Below are 23,469 nucleotides of genomic sequence, written 5' to 3'. Positions count from 1 at the left end.
TTTGGGAGGAGAAGCCAGGAGCGCAACACTTTTGACAGAGACCACTGGACAGGTCCGGAGGAAAACTGCCAAAGGTCATTCTGTCAGGTGAAGACCTGCTCTTGTCTTGCCTTTCAGCTCAGGAAGGTACACAGGTGCAGGTAGAGCTTCCATAGAAGAGTCGCATTAGCAGAATAACTTGGTATCTCTACCGAGACCATTTTGCAGGGAGGACTGTGGAGCCAGGATCACGGCCCAGCCAGAACAAGCAGGCACTCCCAGGCACGTCCAGCAGGTGGGGGTGAGCACGAAGGGACAGAGCTCGGATGGTGGGGTGTCGTCTGCATGGGTCCCGCCCTCAGATGCCGTCGGGTTCCGCCTGCAGGGGAGGAGGACTCCAGGGGCCAGTGGAGCGCAGAGGGGCTAAGCACAGACCGCAGCATAGAGTGGATACCGGTGCAGTGCAGAGCGGGGCGAGGGCCATGGCTGTATCCGGGGTCCTGTCGCTCCTGGCAACGGTGGCATCTATGGCGCTGGTGATTCTGGAGACACACTTCGCGGCAGGCGCGGGCATGGGCTCTTGCTACGACGGTGCAGGACGCGCACAGCGCTGTCTGCCTGAGTTCGAGAACGCGGCGTTCGGCCGACGCGCTGAGGCCTCCCACACGTGCGGACGGCCCCCGGAGGACTTCTGTCCACACGTGGGGGCACCAGGGGCTGGGCTACAGTGCCAGCGCTGCGACGATGCTGACCCCCGACGACGCCACGATGCCTCCTACCTCACAGACTTCCACAGCCCCGATGATAGCACCTGGTGGCAGAGCCCATCCATGGCCTTCGGGGTGCAGTACCCCACCTCGGTTAACCTGACCTTGCGCCTAGGTAAGCATGCACCCTGTCACCTTGTATCCGAACCATGGAGGCCCAGGCAGAGGGCTGTGCACACTGGGGCAGACTGCAGCACCCCACGGGTAAGGAGTCAGAACCTGCAAGCCCTGGGTGGCAGGAGGTCAGCCCAGGAGACTCCCCTAAGGGCTTGGGGGAGCAGAAGGCCCCCCTCAGCTGTGGAACTGGGTACAGCAACAATTCCCTAGAAGAACTATTAGGGAAGGGGGGGTCATACCTCCATGATGATCTATCTGATCCATCCTCTAAGACCCGGACTTGTAATCTGGTCAGCTTCAATGCCCTGTGGACGGACCTCTGACGCTGTGAGCAGTTTGGGAATGGGCGTTAGGACAGTTGCCACCAAATGTGAATGCTGTAGCACCCTGGGCAGGACAGCCAGTTTCTTCCTGCCACTGGATAGCCAGCCTGGGCTCTTCGAGTGGCCCCTCCACATTGTTCTTGATTGCTCCACCCAGCCCGAGGCAAGATGAGGGAGCACAAGGCCCTTGAGGCTGGGAACCCAGGGGTCCACTTCTACCCTGAAACTGGACTATTCTCTACCCACTCCAAGTTCAGATGAGCCCAGTGATCTTCTCTGGTTCCTTGCTATGTCCTGAATACTGTGCAAATCTTCCAAAGGTTTGATAACTTGGATTTGGTATTTTCATAACTCATTTTGACACTAAACGTGACCTGAGGCGATTTCTGGCCTTGGTGTATCCTAGTAAGGGCCAATATTCATACATTTTGTTACTGGAATCTCATTTGAGAGCAGCCTACAGCCGCAGAATGAAGCCCGTGAGCTAAGCACTCTTCCCCTGAGCTACATACATCCTCAGCACAGTTCCAAGGTACATCAGGAGCAGCGTTTGGATAGCATCTAATGAAACTATGCCCCGGTGAAAAGCTGGAGGCTCAGAGAGGTTAAGTGCTTTGTGCAGAGACACACAGCTGCTAAATGACAGTCAGGACCCACACATTCCTGTGCAATGGAGGTCAGAATATAAACTTGGCATGTGCTGTACCACCCACGACTACATTGGCTCTTCCTAGCCATGGGTGGCAAAGCCCTGGCAACAGGGCTTTGTCCTCAGAAAAGGGAGGTGGGAAGAATATTTAACCCCTTCAGCAGCATAGGCAGGCACATTCCCTTTGCATCCCAAAACCAGTTCCCAGGGGTGAGGACACATTCTCTGTACTGTCTGGAGCCTGGATGGGGTGGGGTCTGCCCAGACAGGAAGCAGGAAGCTAGGGGAGGTGATGGCCAATGGGGCTGGCAGGACCTCAAGACCATGGGAGGAATCTGGGGCAGGGAAGGAGACACTGTGTTCCCTAACAAAGGCTGTCACACGTGCCCATGAAATCCAGATGCCAAGGAGGGAACTCTAGCCTTGGGCACCAGGGGCATGTGGTCAGAGTGGGAACCCTGTGTTTGCCCTGTTTACACACTGCTGGGCTTTGCCTGATGCTGCAACAAGCAGCCTCTGGAACCCACAGATCCGTGTGAGCAAAGGCATCACATACACGGGCATGAGGCACAGAAGAGATTGTACTGTGAAAGGATGGATGGATGGATGGATGGATGGATGGATGGATGGATAGATGGATGGATGGATGGATGGATGGATTACAGTGCCACACAGCACCCTGGGCACTCGGTCAGCTCAGAGTTCTCTTGATGGGTCTGAAAGCTGTGACAGGGTAGACATCATGCAATGGACTTAGGACTCAGACATAGAAAACCGTTTACCAGGAAGTCAGAGCTCTGTGTTGCACCTCAGCTTCCCTGCTTGTACAGTGGAGACAAGAGTGAGCTGGGGAAATAGCTCAGTTGGTAGAGTGTTTGCCTAACATGCACAGGCCCTGGCTTCCACCATCCCCAGCTCTACATAAACTGATGGAACTCGGGAGGCAGAGGCAGGAAAATCGGGAGTTTTAGGCTAGCCTTGGCTCTGCCTCAAAAACAACAAAAACAAACAAACAAACAAAACAAAACAAAACAAATTAAAAACACTTGCTGCCTCTGAGGACAGTGTGACAGCTACAGGTGCTCAGACTGGGGCCATCATGATCCTCGTGTATGTGTTGGAAGCCCTGGGTGGGGGTTGAGCTCTGCGCGTGGGCTCTGTATCAGAGAATAAGGGCTCACCCTGTTCCAAAAGACATCCCGGCCCAGGCCCCTGCTGTGCTGGCCCATTTTGGGGCTGGGTGTCTTAAATCTGTTGCAGCTAAGCCATGGACGCATAATATCCAGAAATCTAGAGTGTCTTGGCTGTTAGCTGCGGTGGGCTGGTAACGGCCCCTCTGTTTTCCCGCTGCTCCTGCTTGCTGGGTCCCTCCTCCCCTTCCAAGAAGGCTCTTAGGAGGGGAAAATAGAAGACAGCTCTGGCCAGAGTCTCCTGGGGGGGTGGGGTGGGGATGAGGAGCAGGGGGAAGAGGAGGCGGAGGTCAGCCTGGGATGGAGGTCACAGAGTTCCCAGCTCCCCGCAGCTCCTGACATCTGGTCTAGATCCTATCCCGCAGTGGCTGCTGAGCCAGGTCTTCCTGTCTGTGATGAAAAGCCACAGTGGGGCTGGCTGGTGGAGCTGACTGCTCTCGGGGCTTCACTGATGCCTGGTGAGGCTGACAGGACTGGTGCAGGGGGTGGATGGGGACAAGGGAAAGCAGAGGGGGCCATGGGGCAACGGACTGTTCAAGGACCAGCCTCTCAGCCTAGAGGAATTGATTCTTCACTTGTGGGGAAACTGAGGCTCTGAGGATGAAGTTGGTTGTCTGGGGTCACACAGGGCTCAACTCCAGGTCTCTGCTGCTCTCACTTAGAACAGGGAGTAAACGGGTCAGGTCAGACCTGAGCTTTCTGCACCTCCATCCTAGAACCCGGTGCAGTGTCTCTTGGTGTCCTGTCTTGGACTATCAGGACTTTCCCGGGACCATAGAAACATGTCACTGGGTTCTAAGCCCCCAGCTGCAAGGTGAGAAAGCAGGATCAGCCCTAACACCACCTGCTAAGACCTACGGAGCCCATGACCTTTGCTCTTGGCCTTAGAATATAGCTACAGCGGGGCTGTGATGGCGCACACCTTTGATTCCAGCGCTCAGGAGGCAGAGGCAGGCGGATCTCTGAGTTCAAGGCCAGTCTAGCTTACAAAGTTAGCTCAAGAACAGCCAGCACTATCAGTCATTGAGAACCCTTTCTCAAACCTCCGTCCCCACCCCCCAAGAAAGAATACAGCTCTGTCCAGGACTGCAGGCTAGCTATAAGACCATGTGGGGAAAGCCTAAGTCTGAGAATACATATGGGGCAGAGAAGCCTCAACTGGGGGACCGGTGGGGAGCAGTGGCCTTTCAAGGCTTGAAGGTGCAAAGAGTCTCCAGAAGAAGCCAGAGCACTCCAGGCCCAAGGGAGCAGATGGAGGCAGCTGCGTAGATCTGGAACCCTCCAAGCCTAGATGGCTTCAGAGGAAGGCTGAAAACTGTAGAGGTTAAACAGCCACCGTGAGGAGCCTGGCTTGGATAGGAACTGGACTGGGGAACCCACAGAGCGCCTCAAAGTTCCCAAGTCTCCTGAGCCTCGGCTCAGCTGTGCCTTCCTGTGGACTGGGTGGGATGTTTGCCTTGGCCAGGGCCAGAACTTGGGGACAGTGTCCTCCTTCCACCTCCCTGGGGGATTTGGCTGGAATGCTAGGCCCAGGCAGGTCAAGAGTCAAGCAGTGGTGTTGGATAGCATCCCTCCACCCACAGAAGTGGCCCTAGGCCCAGCTGGCCTTGTCCCCACTCCTCAGGACCTCCCACAGTGATGTAGGAGTTGCAAAGGTAGAATGTCCCTCAGTGGGGGAGGGGAATGAGTGGCCTCTGGGCCTCCACAATCTCTTTCCACCTAACCTGTTTTGACTACCACCATGGCTCTGTCCAGACAATGAAAGGCTCTCCTTTTCCATCCCGTGGGGCTTGCTGTAAATGCCTCTGCTTCTACAGGTTCACTCTCTCCTCAACATCTGGTAACCCAGGCTAGCTCATAAGTCAATGGGCACCTCAGGGTGCCAGGTGCCAAGCTCTGGGGATGTGTCAGGGGAACCTGCGCTGTCTACCCAGGTTGAACTTCCCTCAAGGACTATACTTGTTTGCACTCCTGCCTTGGCCCGGTATGGCCCCATTTCCAGCTCTGAACCTCTGTGGAGTGGACGAGGGTCCCTGGTTTCACAGCTTCACTCCACATCCAGCACCAGGCCCCCTGCCTGCTCAGGCTTTTTGGCCAATGTCAGTCCATCGACCACACAGAACTGAACAGAGTGGCTGATGGTCACTTGCGGGCAGTGTTCAAGGGCCTTGCAGGCATTCGATCGCTTAGCCCTCAGATTGCTATTCTCATTTTGCAAATGGGGAAACTGAGGCACTGAGCTATCCAGTTAGGGAGAAGTCGGGCATTTGATCAGTGACTCTCCGGGATCCAGTGTCCTCAGCAGGAGCAAGGGAGTGAACAAGTAGAGGAATGATGACTGAAGGTTGGTCCTTCTAGAGGCATTGTTCCCTCCCTGGCCCTGGCCCTTCCAAGGCAAGCCCTACTTCACATGCTGGAATCGTGACCCACCTCTGAGAAGATCTGCCTTCCCAAAGGCCTCATTCATTTACCTGAGTTTCCCACCCGAGCCCTGAGCATCTCCACAGAGCAGTGTTAACCCAGAAATGAAGCAAAATGATGCGTGATGCAATAGGAGTGAGCGCTGGGGTCACTAGCCAGTCACAAGGGGACAAGCACATCATGATTCTCCTTCTAGAAGGTTCCTGAGCTGTCAGATTCACAGAGGCAGAATGTGGGATGGGGCTTCCAGGGGCTCGGGATGGGGGTGGAAGGCTAATGTTTAAGAGGGCAAACTTGCAGTTTGGGAAGTTGCAGAAGCCAGAGGGTGGACATTGTTGGTGACTGCACTATAGCACAGATGTGCTTAACACCACAGACTGCACACTCAAAAATGACTATGACCATGTATTTTGTTTTCTGTACATTTCTTAAAGAAAAGCGCCCCCTCCCATCTCTCCATATACTTAGGCAAGTATTTCTCAACTCAATGCCCTCTTCAGCCCCAATAATAAATGTTTCCCAGAGTGCTCACTCTCTGGATTCCCTTCTCTCCTTCAATCACTCCACCCCGCCTCTGTTTATTGCGTGTGTTTATTTATAGTCGGCGGTGGTGGTCTGGAATGCCCGTCCCCCTTCTTTGCAAACTTGTATATTCTGTAGACTCCAGTGATCACAGCCGGGACCGACCGACCTCAGAATGATCTTGACACAAAGCCTTATGCAATCACCAGAGAAAACCTGTTTCCCCTGCCAGGTTAGACTCACAGTTTGACCGTTAGGTGATGGAGCCAGGCTTGGTTCAGTTTGGTTCCTGTAGCCCTGTGGATTGTGATCTCTGAGGGCACTTAGTTCTTCACAATGACTCCAAATGCCCAAGGCTGCCAAGAGCTGGCTCAGGAACTGAAGAACTTGATGGCAGGTATCAGGCCCTGGGGTTCAGGCCTGGGATCACTGGAACCAGCTCCCAGTGGTGGGTATCAGTCTAGCCTGCCCATATGTTCCAGCTCAAACCTTGCTGCCCACTTTGGCGCCACCCTCGCCCCACCCCTCCTGGATCCCCAGATGGCTGTAATTAAAGTTTGTTTTGTTTCCATCTTCCAAAAATAAGCCTGGCCTACGCACCAGGTCAGCACCAGACGCCGGCCAGCTCGATTTATGGCAGGCCCAGGTCTTGTCAGGCTGTGTGTCCCAGCTGGTAGGGGAGGTGTGCCATAGCATCCTGGTGCTTCACTCAGGTGGCCCTCGTCACGCCAGCCACTACATTTGAGCCATCAAAGGCTGAACCCATCTCTTTGTTTCTATCAGGATCTCTAGCCCTTTCCCAGAAGTCCTGTTTCCCCGGGCACCAGGGGAGCCCTGGCAGAAGGGTACCTGGCTTTGCATGGCCTTTGTGAGGGCCTGAGGTCCAAGAAAGATGGACTGTTTGCTTGTGGAGTTGAGACCCCGTCTTGTTAATGAAGTGGATCTTGTTAATGGAGCACACACCACAATGGAACTGGTGTGTGTGTGTGTGTGTGTGTGCGCGCGCGCGCACGCGCGCGCGCAGGATGTGCTTGGCTTTGTCTGGCATATAGTAGGTGCTCAGTGTTGGGTTGAGATGCATGAGAGGTAGTCAGGGAGTTGGGGAAAGACAGCATTTGAGGTAGAAGAACAATATACAGGGTGGCCTGGAACTTAGGAGCAAAACTGTCACCCTGGAACCTCACTGGCCCTGGAGCTCACAAGAGCCTTAGTGGCTGCGGGTTTAATGCCTGTCACTGTACACTGGGGCCATTTTTGCTGCCTGTCCTCACAGAGCAGCCTGGAGTCACTCTCCTAATTAACTCTCCAACAAACCATCCCACTGAGCCCCTGTGATGTTGCCTCAGCAGCTCTCGCCTCCTGGCTTGGCAAGGAAGGAGCCTCCATGTTTCCCAGTGCAGAAGCTGCTCTTTCGCTGGCATGCAATCCCAGTGACCCCCATTCTTTGAGGGCAGCCTCCCTGCCAGCCACCTTTGAAGTGTCTCCTGGCTCCCTCCCTCCCAGGAGGTGTCTGGCTGCTCATTGTTTACTGAGCCTGCAGCACTTGTGTCTGCCCCAGTATGAGCACATCTGGGCACATCTGGGCCTGGCGCTCTAACTGGGGAGCCAGCCAGGCACCGCCTGACCCAGCCTAGGCCCCTACGCATCCTCTTCTGCAGGGCTCAGAAGCCCGGTGCCAACTGCGCTGCCACGGAACTTTAGAAAACATCTTAAAACGGAACCTGGCAAGGCGGTTGCTTTTTAAAAAGTTTCGTAAAACTGGGTTTTCTCCAGTTTTAAATTAGAACAAGCTCCAGGAAAGAAAATTGGGAAAAACAGAGGGAAGCTGAAGGAGGAACAGTTGTGCTGAGTTCCGAGGACAAACATGCTCGCCAATTAGCCGGCTGTCTTTGGGGGCCCGTGCCTTTTGTTGGGTTTTTCTGAGACAGTCTCATGCAGCCCAGCAGGCCTTGAACTCACTGTATAGCCAAGGATGGCTTTGAACTACTAATTCTCCTGCCTCTACCTCCAGAGTGCTGAGACGAGCCATATGTCACCACACCTAACTGGGACCTAGTCTTCTAATTTTTTTTTTCTCAAATTATGTCTGCGTGTGGATTCTGTGTCTGGGTGTGTGTGGAAGCCAAAGGTAAACTCGGGGTGTTACCCTTCAGTTGCTATCTACCTTATTTCTTGAGGGAGGCAGCACCACTCACAGATTCAGCTAGACTAGCTGGCCAGTGAGCCCCAGGGTTATCCTCTATCTGGGATTGAGGGCAAACATCCCCATGCCCAGACTTTTTTGCTAAGAACTCGAACTCAGATTCACTATGGTCCACCACTTTTTGGACCCCCTACGGTACCTGTATCCTTCGTTTTGACTGATTTTCCCAGGGGGGCCTTGGCACTGCAGACTGTCAATGGCTTTGGTCACTAAGGGAACTGCTGTCCTGTAGGTCTCTTTAGCTATTTCTTCAGACTCCTGGTCTCCCCAGTCTATTATAATAACTTGATGATTTGTCTGTGCCATTAGGCCATGACCCCCTCCCCCACCCACGGAGGCCTCTTTGTCTGATTCTGGGAAATATCCCTGCGGTTCCTCATCCCTGTCACCCAACTGCAGTCCCACAGGGACAGTATATTTATGCTAGATTCTTCTTTTGTTGTGGTGAAGTACACATAGCATATGGTTGTATCCATGTTCAACTGTGTGCAGTTTGGAGTCACAAACACACTCCTGCTCTGGACCTGTAGTGAGGGCTCCAGGTTCTGTTACCTTAAGAAACAGAACAAGCTGCCCTGCTCCCAGGCCCTGCGGGCCCCACTGCACTCATAAAGTGGACAATCCTTAGAAAGGACATTTATTTTATAGTTTAATTATGTATATGCGTGTGCATGTCTGTGTGTGGGTATGTACACATGAGTGGAGGTGCCAAGGAGGCCAGAGATTCAGGTCCCTTGTATTTACAGCTACAGAGAGCTAATTATCCCAGTGCTAGGAACTCCTGTGCTCTGTAACAGCACCATATGCTCTTAAGCATTGAACCAGCTCTGTTGAGCCCCTGCAATGCTGTGTGTGTGTGTGCACGCGTGTGCATGCGTGTGTATATGTGCTCTCGTGCACATACAAGACAGGGTAAGTCAACAACTGTCTTCCTATTTATTCCCTATCTTGTTGCTTTGAGACAAGATTTCTCACTGAGCTGAAAGCTTGCTGCTTGGGGTGAGGCTGGCTGGCCACTGAGTTCTTTGGGTCTGCTTATCTCTGCACTCCCCGACTCCCACCCACTCCATTCTGGGGTTACAGGGACGTGCAGCCGTGATTCATGTTTTACATGGATGCTAGAGACTGGAACTCTTGTCTTCCTGCTTAGCAAGCAGGTGCTGTCAGCCACTGAGCCATCCTCTAGCCCCTCCCTGAGCCCACACTGTCTCTGTGCGTGTGGTGCGAGGCATGTTTCAATGTTGATCTGTCTGTGACGCATTTCTTCCGTCTAGCACCCCACCCTCGGGGCTTGTCTGTATTTTAGGGTCAAGGTTGCCCCACTTTTCCAGGCTGAACAGCCATCTGTTTGGCATGGCCTGGGCTGTTTCTGCCCCTTGGCTGTCCTGAGCAGTGGGTGTTGTGAACACAGATTTGTATGTATATTTTTTGAGGCCTGGCTTCTGTTCTTTAAGGATATGTCGCACCAGGCTTGCCGGGTTGTAGGGTAAGGTTGGCTTTTGATTTTCTTTCTGTCTTTTTTTAAAACAACTTTTTAAAAAAGATTTATTTATTTTATGTATATGAGTACACTGTAGCCTGTCTTCACACACACCAGAAGAGGGCATCAGACCCCAGTACAGATGGTTGTGAGCTACCATGTGGATGCTGGGAATTGTACTCAGGACCTCTGGGAGAGCAATCAGTGCTCTTAACCGCTGAGTCGTCTCTCCAGCCTGACTTTTGGTTTTCTAATGACCTGCATCTGTTATCCACAGTGGTGGCATTTTAAAAAACTTACCATCACCAATGCACAGGATGGCCTCTCTGTGTTGTTGCCTTGTTATTGCCGAGGTGTGTGTGTGTGTGTGTGCCTGCACTCACACCCAGGGCTCAGCTTAGCCGTACAAGGCTTGCTTAGCAAATGTGAAATGTTGATTTTGCCTCTCATCCCTTGAACATAAAAGCACACAATCTCATGATTCTTACACTCACGGTTCACACACCCACCATTGAGTCAACCGTGGGATGTTCTCATCGGCCCCTATAACTCTGTGCCCATGCGCAGTCATTGCCATCCCAACGTCTCATCCTGACATCCAAATACCACTAGCTTACTTTCTGTCTATGGATTGGCTGCTTCTGGGCACTCGGCATAAGTGAGGTCACACTGAGACTGCATTCCTTGTCACCATGATTAGCAGGCATTTGGGGCATTCTGAGCATTGCTTCGGACCTGTCCGTCTAGTCGCTCCAGGTCATGTGACTTTCTGTTGTTCTTGGCCACCTGCCTGAGAGGGGAATCCTTGGGTGGAACACCAACCCTGTTCAACATCCTGAGGCGACACCAGCTTGCTTCCTGAAGTGCCACTTTCCCTGTAACTCCCAGCTGTGGGGTCTCACCTACCACATGCCCTCCATGGTACTGAGTCTTGCAGTCTTCATTTTATCTTATTTGGTTTTGTTTGTTTGTTTACTGAGCAAAAAGAGACACTGCCATTCAGGGAACGATGGTTCTCCATGGCTCAGGTTCCCATGCAAGGAGGTGAGCTGAGCTGGATAAAGGACGGGCTAGCAGCTGGGAGGCCTGCAGGCGTAGCCCTCTCCTTGCTCCTCTGACAAGCATCAGCAATGGAGAGGCCCTCTGGCCCAAAACTCCAGGGAGTTCTGCCAGCAGCCATCCTGCCCAACCCCCTCATTCCACCCCGACCCCACTCAACCCCACCCCTGACCCAGGGCTGTCTGTGTACCTGTTCCCTTCTATAAGATGGTCTCCATCTGCCTGGCTACAGGGAAGGCCTATGAGATCACCTATGTGAGGCTGAAGTTCCACACCAGTCGCCCTGAGAGTTTTGCCATCTACAAGCGCACGTACGCCAGTGGCCCCTGGGAGCCCTACCAGTACTACAGTGCCTCCTGCCAGAAAACCTATGGCCGTCCTGAGGGCCACTACCTGCGACCGGGCGAGGATGAGAGGGTGGCCTTCTGCACCTCTGAGTTCAGTGACATCTCCCCCTTGAGCGGGGGCAACGTGGCCTTCTCCACCCTGGAAGGCCGTCCCAGTGCCTACAACTTTGAGGAGAGCCCTGTGCTGCAGGTCAGGGGACAGCTCAGCCTGGGGAAGGAGGGTGACAGGATGGGATGTGGGTCAGGGAACAGCAAGTAAATCAGCAGAGCTAGGACCTGAGAGACCTTCTGGTTGTCATACCTTCAACCCTAGAATCCTGCCATCTTTTGTGGATACCTGGCTTACTTTTATTTTTAAGTGTAATTCATTTATGTATTTGATTTTTCAAGAAAGGATTTCTCTGTGTAGCCCTAGCTGTCCTAGAACTCACTCTATGGACCAGGGCTGGTCTCGAACCCGAGGAGATCTGCCTGCTTCTGCCTCCTGAGTGCTGGGATTAAAGGTATATAACACTACTGCCCAGCTGTTTTTAAACGTTTTTGTTTATTTATTTATCATTTTAATAAGCTGAAGCAGAAAGTCCATGAATCCCAGGGCAACCTGCAGTTCACCTGGTTTCCCCCAGCTGTGCATGAGTGGAGAGCTGCCTAGGGAGAAATGTGTTCAGAGACCCCCTCCCCTGCTCCACTTGGTTTCATAGTCACAACACTTCCACTGCTGAGTCTTTTTTAGTTCCCACCCAGGCCTTGGCTCCCTGGTTCACAGAGGCCTCAGCATCTCCCAGGGGCCCTCTGAGAACACAGTATGGTTTGGAGATAATGTGCTTGCTCAGCGTGCACAGGACCCTAAGTTTGACCCCGGTATCACAAACAAGAAGAAACACAAGGGTCCCAAACCTGTCTAGCTCATGGGTAGATTGCTTACCCAGCCTGAATGGAGCCCTGGGTCCCATCCCCAGCACCTCATAAACTGGGTGTGGTGGTGCACAATGGTGTATTCCTAACATGTTGGAAGTGGAGACAGAAGGATTGGGAGTTCAGGGCCATCCAGGGCTACATGTGAGTCTGAGGCCAGTCTGGGATGAACATAATCCTGTCAGAGGAATAAAAGGGAGGAGGAGGAAGAGGAAGAGGAGGAGGAGGAGGAGGAGGAAAGGGAGGAGGGAGGAGGTGGACTCCAGCCTTACCCCAACCTCTCACAGTCAGACCTGCCTTCAACAGAACCCTGAAAGCACAGTGACCTTTGCAAATCCCAGCCCCAGGAGACCTGGAGAGTGACAGGGACCCGCAGCCTCAATACCGTACAGAGTTCTCAGGACTGAATCCTGCTGGGGTGAGGAACAACTATGCCAGGAGCTCATTTTCCATCCTGACGGCCTGATTGCTAAGCCAGGGGCTCCTGGGTTGAATTAAAACGTTGATTAATATTCAGCCGGAGCCGCCTCTGATTATAACAGCAGGCGGATGGAAATGTCACTCTCCACGTGCATCCCCCCACTTCCTCACCACGCGCTTCCACGGGGAAGCTGCTCATCCAGCCCGTGATCAGCAAGAATCTTTCAAGGGTCTGCTCTGTGCCAGACAGAGCCCAGGGGCTCTGGCTTGTGGGGCTCATGTTCTGGGGTGTCAATCCTCTGCCTGTGAGGAGCTACAGGGAGAAAACAGCAGGAGAGAAGGCAGGTGACCCACACGTAAGGGTCTCAGATGGGCTTCCTCAGCCACTGTACACACATACACACACACACATCTGTGCAGATGCCAGGCCCCATGACCAGTGGCTAACCACACTCCTCCTCCTTCTCACACCATCAGGGGAGCTAACCCAGCTGCATTTTGCACATAGGGAAACAAGCACCGAGGCATTGGGCCTTGTCCCAAGATTGACCCAGGTCTCCTAATTCCAGGTCTGTCCTCAGGATTTGTCTTGGCCAGCCTGTCCCTGTGCCCCAGGGCCACCCCCACCTTCCGAGGACCAGTGGGCAGGATATCCCAGGGGAGCAGGCCAAGAACACTTACTTATGGTGTCCTTGTTTCCTTTCCCAGGAGTGGGTCACCAGCACTGACCTCCTGATCTCTCTGGATCGGCTCAACACGTTTGGGGATGACATCTTCAAGGACCCCAGGGTGCTCCAGTCTTATTACTATGCTGTGTCTGACTTCTCTGTGGGTGGCAGGTAGGCTGGGAGCAGGGCACAGGGCCAGGGGGAGGCGGGCAACAAGCCCCACCCCAGGTCTATGAGCCACAGAGCAGCTGCTGGTAAAGAACTTGGGATGATCCAGATGAGAAATAAACAGGACCCCCAAAACCTGTGTGCATTTGAAGCCTTGCTGCTGGCTCCCTTCTGCCTCCACAGGCCACCCCCAACACGTTCCCACCAGGAAAGAGAAGAGACAATGAATTCCCACCCCAGGCCTGTAGCTGGCATATCAGACATGAATCCAGCAGCTCTCAATAAACACATCAGTGTGTCCCAATGAGCCCGAAGGCCTGACTCAGTTCTGCAGAACAAATGCTAGGGGTGCCCTGGGCAGAAGCCTCCCTGAGCATGACAACTAGGCTTAAAGGAGGAGAAGGCTGTGAGGTGGGAGTAAGGGCCATGGACCTCTGTCCATGGGGCCATGGGCAGAGCTCATTCCCATCTTTCCATTCCTGAGAGCTGCTGATAGCTCCGATTGTTAAAACACCGATTTCCCCACTCCTGTGACAGAACGCCCAACACTCCTGTGACAGAATGCCCAACAGAGGCACCTTAAGGAAGGAAAGATTTTGGCTCACCAAAGTATAGTTTGAGGGTCCAGCAGCACGACGGCAGCAAGTAAGTCAGAGAGAGGTGAGCACAGACATGTAGCTTGCTTTCTCATTATCCACCCGGGACCCCAGTCAATGGGACTGTACTGCCCTCGCTCAGGACTCAGGCTGGGTTGTCCCTGCTCAGCGGACCCTCCCAGAGGTTTGTCTCTCAGGTGATTCTAGATCCTGTCTGGTGGACAATATGAGTCATCCATCCTTGGTACAGCAGTGTGGGACAGGGTGAGGATAGGGAGGAGGCAGAACCTGCAAGAGGCAGGGAGCTGGGACCATGACGATACTGTCAGGGCCGGGAGCCTGGGCTGACCTGTAAGCAGATGAGGATGTAGCTCAAAGTGACAGGTGGTGAATGTGGGCAGACAGTGAGGATGGCTCCCAGATGCTGGGCTCCCACCATGCAGAGATTCTTGGGCAATGTTAAAGATGGAGGAGGTGGGGAGGAGCTTGTGACCAATACCTTGCCCTTCCATGGAAGACTCTGTGTGAGGGGATCTCAGGGGACACAGGTGAGAAGCTCCAGATGACCCCCACACACTGTAAGTCAGGTCAGACCTCCCAGCAGGACTCCAAAGACAGTCATGGCCTCCATCTGCTGTGCCTGCTGTGAGGGGCTGCAGGCCAGAGAACATCTGGATCCCAGCTGCGGGCCCCACAGCTGGCTGTGAAGGCCACTCTCAAGAAGGAACAGCACCTTCCCCTGGGTCAGGATTCATGGGGGAGCAGGAGCTTGTAGTATCCTCTCAGGGATGGAGTATACTTCCTTAGTTCCCGTGGTGACCGCCCGTCTTCCATGACTGACTGATGCTGACTCATTCCTACCAGCAGCCACAGGGTGTTGCTGCCTACCCCGAGCTCATGAACAAACAGTACCAAAACTCTGTGTCCTCAGATTAGAGATGGGGCCCTGGCAATGGCCAGTTATCCCGCACTGCCCTCTGAGGACTTGACTTTGGGAAGCCAGGATGGGCTCTGGCTTGTGCTCTGCCCCTCAGTGTCTGCTGCAGCTGGGGAGTACAAGTCCCTCCCACCTCCAAAGACACTCCCACTTCCAGAGATACTCCTACCTCCAAGAACACTCCCACCTCCAGAGACACTCCCACTTCCAAGGACACTCCCACCTCCAGAGACACTCCCACTTCCAAGGACACTCCCACCTCCAGAGACACTCCCACTTCCAAGGACACTCCCACCTCCAGAGACACTCCCACTTCCAAGGACACTCCCACCTCCAGAGACACCCCCACCTTCAAAGACTCTAGAGAGGTCTGATGCTATTTGTGGGACCATCTTTGTTTGTTTGTTTGTTTGTTTGTTTGTTTGTTTGTTTTTTATGTAAGTACACTGTAGCTGTCTTCAGACACTCCAGAAGAGGGAGTCAGATCTCGTTACGGATGGTTGTGAGCCACCATGTGGTTGCTGGGATTTGAACTCCGGACCTTCGGAAGAGCAGTCGGGTGCTCTTACCCACTGAGCCATCTCACCAGCCCCTTGTGGGACCATCTTAAGCAAGGCAGAGCAGGAGGCCACCATGGGCTCTGAGCCACCAGTGATGGTGGCCACACAATGTCAGCCTCTACCCGGCACTCTACATTACCCACCTCCCAAAGCACATCGTTTTGTTTTTGTGGACTTCACATCCCTTGACCTTGTGGGTGTCATGGAAATGCAGGCCCAGGGCTCAGACTCTGCTGACTGCTTGGGAGCTTTCCCCACTGCATTGGACGCTCCTTTCTTGCTCTTTTTGACACAATTGCAGAATTACCTGAGGCGACCCCAGCCCTCGAAGGACTGACCCTGTGACCTCTTGCCCTCCCTGACCCAAGAAGCTGAATTGACTTCTCCCGGAGGCCCAGGTTCCCCCAGAGTTCCCAGGCAGAGACCTGTTGCAGCCTTGGACAGCCTTCCAGGCCTCAGTTTCTCAATCTGCTCAAAGCTGGCAACAGGAGGCTGGCGAAGACAGGTGTGCTGGTTAGCTAGAATTTTGTCAAAAAGACACAGGCTTCAGTCATTTGGGAAGAGGAACCCTCAATTGAAAAAACTATATATCTCCACCAGACTGGCCTGTAGGCAAGTCTCTGAGACATTTTTTTTTTAATGGTTGATATGGCATTATCCAGCCCACTGTGGGCGGTGACACCTCTGGGCAGGTGGTCCTGGGTTGTTCAAGAAAGCAGGCTGAGGAACTCATGGAGAGCAAGCCAGGCATGCAACATTCCCTCATGGCCTCCCCATCAGCTCCTATCTCTAGGTTCCTGCCTTGAGTTTCTGCCGCCCTGACTTCCTTTCATGGTGACCCGTGAAGGAGATGAGCAAGATCAAATAAGCCCACTTCTCCAAGTTGCTTTTAGGCATGGTGTATATCACAGCAGTAGGGACAACAGGCTCCAATCCATAGATATTTGGGGATCCCAGGGTTCTCCTTATCACTGCCCTAGGGATGGAGTCAGGGCTCAGGGAGGCCCACACTTGCACTGCCTTCGAGGGGCGCCCTTGCTCCCCCTCAGTGTCTGCGGCAGTCGGCAGTCGTCTCCAGGCTTCTCCTCCTGGTGTTCTCCTCAGGTGCAAATGCAATGGCCACGCCAGTGAATGCGAGCCCAACGCGGCTGGTCAACTGGCTTGCCGCTGTCAGCACAACACCACAGGAGTGGACTGCGAACGTTGTCTGCCCTTCTTCCAGGACCGTCCGTGGGCCCGCGGCACCGCCGAGGATGCCAACGAGTGTCTGCGTGAGTGTTTCTCGGGCAGCAGGCCTTAAAGCTAATGACACTGACAGGAAACAATGCCCCAAACCTCACAGTGGGCTGCCTGTGCCCCTGGGTGGGCCTGGCATGCAGTGTGGGGTCCTTAGCTGTGCAGGAGAGTAAATGGATGTTGAGGGAGCTCTTGAGTCCCAGTCCTCCCTCACAAGTCATTCCAGGACCAGTCCACCCAGAGAGGCGCCTGTGGTAGGAGGGCAGGAAGGTCCCCAAACTCCACTTAACCCTTTCTTAACTGTTCCAACCCTGGCAGCTAATGAAATCCAGTCTTCCACCCCCACCCATAGGATTCAGATCCGCCCACCCCAGCCTTTCCCACAGTCCCCCCCACCCCCGCAGTCCCCAGCAGCCCTTTGATGTTTCAGCTGTGTGTGGTGTGGCTCTGTCTGTTTAACCTCAAAGACATGATGGTGAAGGAAGGAAGGGGCCCTGGAACCTTCTGCAGGGATGGTGGAGAGAGAAAAGAAGCCTTCCCAGTGTCTGTACCAGCCACCCCAGCATCCCACTTGCCCTGGTCTAGCCCATCTCCCTTCACAGTCCTCCTCTGCTTCCAGCTTCACTGTGTGGTGCCTGGAGCCAGGCACAGAATTCCACACACAGCCTCTTGCAGCTGACCTCCTGGGCTCAGGCCACAGCCTGCCAGAGGTGGGGGTGTAGAGGAGACAGCTTTTCCTTGAGATAGGACAGCTTTTTTCTGTCTATAGGAGCTGCCTCAGGGCCCAACACAGTCCTAATGAGTTCCTCTTGGCTTGCTGGTCTGCCTCCCCCAGGAAAGGTGTGCTGGCTCCCTGCTTGGGCCAAGTCTGCGCCTGTCTCTACGTGGGAGGGGATGCTGAGAACTAGCCTGCTCCCCTGCCACGCCCTTACCCATGGCCACCAGCCTGAAAGATGCCTGACCTTTCATCCCATGACTCCCAGCCCAGGCAGCCTCTGAGCCCTAAATCCCACCCCCCCTCTTTTACATCTCTTTAATCCCTCTCTGCAGCCCTCTCCTCTGGGTGCATGCTGTCTCCTCTCCTCTATCTCCAGCCTCCAGTGAAGGGTCTTCAAAGAGTTCGAATTCAGCTCTGTCCCTCCCCTAGTTCCCACCTCCACCCCCAGCCTCCTCCCCATAGCTCCAGCCTCCTGGTACCTCTGACTCTCAATCCACTGGGCATCACACATCAGTTACCTCACTCTATCCTCTCCCTGGCCATCAGGAGGCGCGGTGCTCGCTCCCAGCAAGCCTCTTAGTGCACACACACCAAGCAGATAATACTTCCCTGGTCCAGAGTGTCTCCCCCTGGCTCAGATACACTTCTGGCCCCATGGTCCTCCTCTATTAAAACACCTCTCTGGCTCTGTCCAGGAAAACGTTGTTTTGGAGAATTTATTAATGAAGCCCACCTAGTTCTTAAAGAGCATCCTGTTTGGGAATACCAGATGATGGGGCTCTGTGTTCTAGGTCAAGCTGAGCCTGGACTCTGGCCCTTCCTCTTAGTCACTTGTCTCGTTGCTCTGACAAAATGCTCCACAGAAGCAGGATATGAAAGGAAAGGTTTGTTTGGGCTCACAGCGTGAAGGTACAGTCCCCCTCACGGTGGGGACGCCATGATGGCAGGAAAGTGAAGCAGCTGGTCACATCGTATCTACAGCCAGGAAGCAGGGAGAGATGAATGATGACGATAATATATATATATATATATATTATCAGATCCCATTATAGATGGCTGTGAGCCACCATGTGGTTGCTGGGAATTGAACTCAGGACCTCTGGAAGAGCAGCCAGTGCCCCTAACCACTGAGCCATCTCTCCAGCCCCCAGTGCCATCCATTTTTAAAGTGGGTCTTGCCATGTCAGCATACTGTAGAAATCGCTGAACCTAGGAGAAACCTAAGAGGTTGACAGGATGAAGCAAGCACACCCATCTTGGAGATGCCTCCTGCTTCAGAGAGCATAGTCTCTCAGCCCCATCAGAGGCCATCACTCTTACACACAACCTTCCATCTCTCCCAGCCTGCAACTGCAGTGGGCACTCTGAGGAGTGCACATTTGACAGGGAGCTCTATCGGAGCACGGGCCATGGTGGGCACTGTCAGCGCTGCCGTGACCACACAACTGGGCCACACTGTGAGCGCTGTGAGAAGAACTATTACAGATGGTCCCCGAAGACACCATGCCAACCCTGTGACTGCCACCCAGCAGGTGAGTGATCCCAGCTCCACCCTTCCTCATCTCCTACCCTCAGCTCCTCCCACCTCGGCCCCTCCCACCTCCACTGCCCAGTGTCCCTCCTCTCCAGGCTCTCTGAGTCTCCAGTGTGACAACTCGGGCATCTGTCCCTGCAAGCCCACAGTGACAGGCTGGAAGTGTGATCGCTGCCTGCCTGGATTCCACTCACTCAGTGAGGGCGGCTGCAGGTGAGGATGTGCGTTGCAGACTGGTGGCCTGTGTCAACCATGTGGTGTGTTTGTGCTGAGTAAGCCACAGAGGGAAGGGAATCCTAGCTGCCCTCACCTTTACATTCTCACCTGATGTAACCCCACCCTGTAGCTACTGAACCCCAGCCTTTTGAGAGATAAAGCTGCAGACACAGGAAGAACTAACCAACCAGCCCACTGGCATGGAGGGTGGGGGAGACCTGGGAGGCCCACTTGCTGTGAGAAGGACAGAGCCCCAGATTGAAACCTGAGAACTCATGAGCAGGGGACATGAGACACTCCAAGTGGGGAGGGGGCACAGCCAAGGCTGAGGTAGGAGTCAGGTGAGACTCAGGTCTGGAAGAAGAGGCTAGTGCTGAGGGGCCTTTGGGGTATCTGGGGAAGGCTGTGACCAGGGAGGCCAAGGTAGGTGTCTGTGTGAGAGGCAGGGTGAGGCTTTGGCAGGAGCACAGCTGGCCCTGAAGAGGGAGGAAGGAGATGAGCAGATTTCAAAGCCCAAGTTTATGGTGACAGGAGACTGAGGAGGAGGAAGAGATGGGGACTGATTCTCATGGCAGAGGGCCAAGAGGAAGCTGGGTAGAGAGCTAGGCGTTATATCCATGGTAGGAGTGCATGGTACCTGGTCATGAGGAGAGGGACCGGCAATCTGCCACAGGCTGGATCTTAGAAGAGGGGCCAGACACATTTAAAAGTTCATGGCAAAATCCATGGTGACCAATGCTGCAGACAAATTCAGAAGCACTTTGTGGGTGTAGTCTTACGAAGCCTAGGCTGGCCTAAAAATCACTGCATAGCCAAGAGTGGCCTCCTCTGGGAGTTAAAGTGTATACCATGGTGGCCAGTTTTATAAGGATTGAACTCAGGGCTTCATGCATGACAAATTCTCTAGAAGCCCCCTAAAAGCACTTTTAAATGGGCTTGTGAAGGCCAAGGAGATAGCTCAGTTGGTAGCATTTGCCGTGCAAGTACGAGGATATGAGCTCAGATCCCCAAGAATCAGGTGAAGACCACGAGAGGCGGGTGTGGCCGTGGGCATCTAGAACCTGGCACTGAGGAAAAGCGACAAAGACAAGCAGGTCGCAGGAGCTTGCTAACCAGCTAGTCTTGCTGAATTGGCAGGCTCCATGTTCAGTGAAAGACCCTAACTCAAAAAATAGGATGGAACACAAGAAGCCAGGCAATGGTGACACACACCTTTAATCCCAGCACTCAGGAGGCAGAAGCAAGTGGATCTCTGAGTTCAAGGCCAACCTGGTCTACAGAACAATTTCAGGAAAGCCTGGGTGACACAGAGAAACCCTGTCTGGAAACAAAACAAAACAAAACAAAACAAAACAAAACAAAACAAGCAAACAAACACAAAAGTGGAATACAAGAAACCTAACTTTAATCTATGACCTCCACACACACGTGCACACACTCCCATGAACACGTGCACACACTCCCATGAACACATGCACACACTCCCATGAACATGTGCACACACTCCCATGAACACGTGCACACACTCCCATGAACACATATGAGAAATAAACATAAAATAACATCAGAGTCCCCGCACATTTAAAAAGGCAGGAGAAGATTGTTGAGTGGACACGGTGGCACAGAAATATCCACTAAAGCTAGAGCCAGGGTTTAGGGTGCTGCCTATCCCAGCACAACAACAACAAAAAAAACAAACCAACCGCTGGACAGTGGTGGTGCACACCTTTAGTCCCCACACTTGGGAGGCAGAGGCAGGCAGATTTCTAAGTTCAGGGCCACCAGCCTGGTCTAGAGTGAGTTCCAGGACAGCCAAAGCTACACAGAAAAGCCCTGTCTCGAAAAACCAAAAACCAAAAACCAAAACAATCAATCCCTGGACCTGCCACTAGTGCTTCCCAGGTCCTGACCTCAGGGCCTTTGCACATGCCATCCCTCCTCCCCTAGAGCCTGTCCCTTCTCCCAGCACTGTCTGCCCAGCCTGTGATGCCCACTGCTTTCATGCGTTGGTTCTCAGCTGAGGCACTGTCCCCCTTGAGATGCCCCTGCTCTTCCCCTGGTCTCTCTCATTCTGCAAGACTGGGCCAGACACAACTCCCTAGAACTACCTCACCACTGTCCATTTCCCTCACAGCACGTATTGTATGCCTGCCTGCCTGCTTACCTATCTGTCTGTCTGTCCTAACTGGACTCTGGGATCTGTGAGGACAGGAACGATGTCTTACCAGATGAGGTGGGGGAGATGGATGGATGGAGGAGTGAGTTGAATGGAAAGACAGATGGGAAGAGAAGTGAGTAGATGGATGTATGGATGCACCAATGAGGGGGATAGGTGGATGGATGCTAAGCAAGAGCATGGGTATGGATGGATGAATGGATGGATAGACCAATGGGAGGGGCGGGCAGTGGGAAGGGGCAATATTGCATGAGGAGGTGGGGCACTCAGCTAAAGTGAAGGCAGATACAGTCTCTTCTGAGGATGGGGAATCCCCACTATGACTTGCTCAATGGACGTGTGTCTTCTCTATTTCTTTGGCAGACCCTGTACCTGCAATATCGCTGGCAGCTTGGGCACCTGTGACCCCCGCAGTGGGAACTGTCCCTGCAAAGAGAATGTAGAAGGCAGCCTGTGTGACAGGTGGGTGTGCTCAACTACACAGAGCTACCAGCAGTGAGGCACCAAAGCTGTGTGCTGAAGGGAGAGGCGGGGCAGGGTCCTCAGAGACTCGGGCAAGCCTGTCACCCCACGTTCTTGCCAAAACTCCAGGGGCCTGCTACCCAGGAAGTTACCTATGGTGGATTGAGTATGCTTGGCCTAGGGAGTGGCACTATTAGGAGGTGTGGCCTTGTTGGAGAAAGTGCATCGCTGTGGGGTGGGCTTTGAGACCCTCCTCCTAACGTGGTGAGAGCCAGTCTGCTCCTGGCTTCCTTTGGATAAAGGGGTAGAACTCTCAGCTCCTCCTGCACCATGCCAGCCTGGACGCTGCCATGCTCCTGCCTTGATGATAATGGACTGTACTCTGAGCCCGTAAGCTGGCCCCAATTAAATGTTGTCCTTATAAAAGAGTTGCCTTGGTCATGATGTCTGTTCACAGCAGTAAAGCCCTATCCAAAGGCCCTGTGGGAACTTCTTATATTCTGACCCAGCATTACTGAGGGTTTCTTAGCTGAAGAAACGCACTATTGCTTCAAGATCTGAATCCTGAAAAGAAAGCTCTAGAAAGACAGGAAGAGCTTGTCTAATTCAGGCAGCAAATACCTGATATTTCAGCACTTCTGCCTCACACCCGTGGCAGACATCACCAATGGAGAACTGTCACAGCCCTCCCATCTCACACCCGTGGCAGACATCACCAATGGAGAACTGTCACAGCTCTCCCATCTCACACCCGTGGCAGACATCACCAATGGAGAACAGCTCTCCCATCTCACACCCATGGCAGACATCACCAATGGAGAACTGTCACATCTCTTCCATCTCACACCCGTGGCAGACATCATTAATGGAACACAACATTCTTAACCTCAGAACTTTCTCCCTGCCTTGCTCCAAGAAGCCCCTACCATCTGAGCTAAGAGTCATCCCTGGTCGGGCGTTGGTGGCGCACGCCTTTAATCCCAGCACTTGGGAGGCAGAGGCAGGCGGATTTCTGAGTTCGAGGCCAGCCTGGTCTACAAAGTGAGTTCCAGGACAGCCAGGGCTATATAGAGAAACCCTGACTTGAAAAACCAAAAAAAAAAAAAAAAAAAAAAAAGAGTCATCCCTGCCCTGTGAGGAAGGGATACAGGAGCAGATCTGCGGGAAATCCCGGAAACTGGAACAATTCGAATAACAAAATTAATAAAGATGCAATCGAATTATAACCCTAAGAATGGGTCAGATATCCATAATGCCAGTGGAGGATCAGATAAATAAACAGATAAGGAGACAGTGGAGCAAATCTTCCCTCAGAATTCTGAGTGATAAAGGAGGGTAGGGTGGAAATCAATGGTAGAGAGGAGATGGAATGAGCACTGGTGTCTGTGGGAACCCCAAATTTTGTCCCCTCAAGATACAGCCCTGGAAATAGTTAATAATTACAATGGTGGTTTTTTTTTCTTTTTTTTTAAAGATTTATTTATTTATTATATGTAAGTACACTGTAGCTGTCTTCAGACACTCCAGAAGAGGGCACCAGATCTCGTTACGGATGGTTGTGAGCCACCATGTGGTTGCTGGGATTTGAACTCTGGACCTTCGGAAGAGCAGTCGGGTGCTCTTACCCACTGAGCCATCTCACCAGCCCGCAATGGTGGTTTTTTCAGAGTGTTGCAAGCAAGTTCTTTGCTACTTTCCCTTCCTGGGATGTTTATTGTGTTTGAGACAGGTTCTCACTGTGCAGCCCAGGCTGTCCCCATACTCAAGAGCTCTGCCTGCCTCTGCCTCCTGAGTGCTGGGATTAAT

At 53.2% G+C, this 23,469-nt stretch overlaps 1 protein-coding gene across 1 annotated transcript in view; it reads left to right on the top strand.

The window, feature by feature from the left end:
* The first annotated feature begins 394 nt into the window (after positions 1-394).
* Positions 395-23,469, top strand: part of Lamc3 (laminin subunit gamma 3) — a 59,573-nt gene continuing 36,498 nt past the window's right edge. The window contains exons 1-7 of the mRNA XM_021186157.2: positions 395-861; positions 10,943-11,247; positions 13,101-13,231; positions 16,426-16,592; positions 18,619-18,807; positions 18,905-19,022; positions 21,565-21,663. Coding sequence (XP_021041816.1) covers positions 462-861; positions 10,943-11,247; positions 13,101-13,231; positions 16,426-16,592; positions 18,619-18,807; positions 18,905-19,022; positions 21,565-21,663 — 1,409 coding nt within the window. The 5' untranslated portion in view covers positions 395-461. The remainder of the gene's footprint in view (positions 862-10,942; positions 11,248-13,100; positions 13,232-16,425; positions 16,593-18,618; positions 18,808-18,904; positions 19,023-21,564; positions 21,664-23,469) is intronic.

Source organism: Mus caroli, unplaced genomic scaffold (assembly GCF_978045245.1).
Source record: "Mus caroli unplaced genomic scaffold, Mus_caroli_1 scaffold_2, whole genome shotgun sequence".
NCBI classification, from domain to species: Eukaryota; Metazoa; Chordata; class Mammalia; order Rodentia; family Muridae; genus Mus; species Mus caroli.
This window is presented reverse-complemented; position numbering and strand designations above follow the sequence as displayed.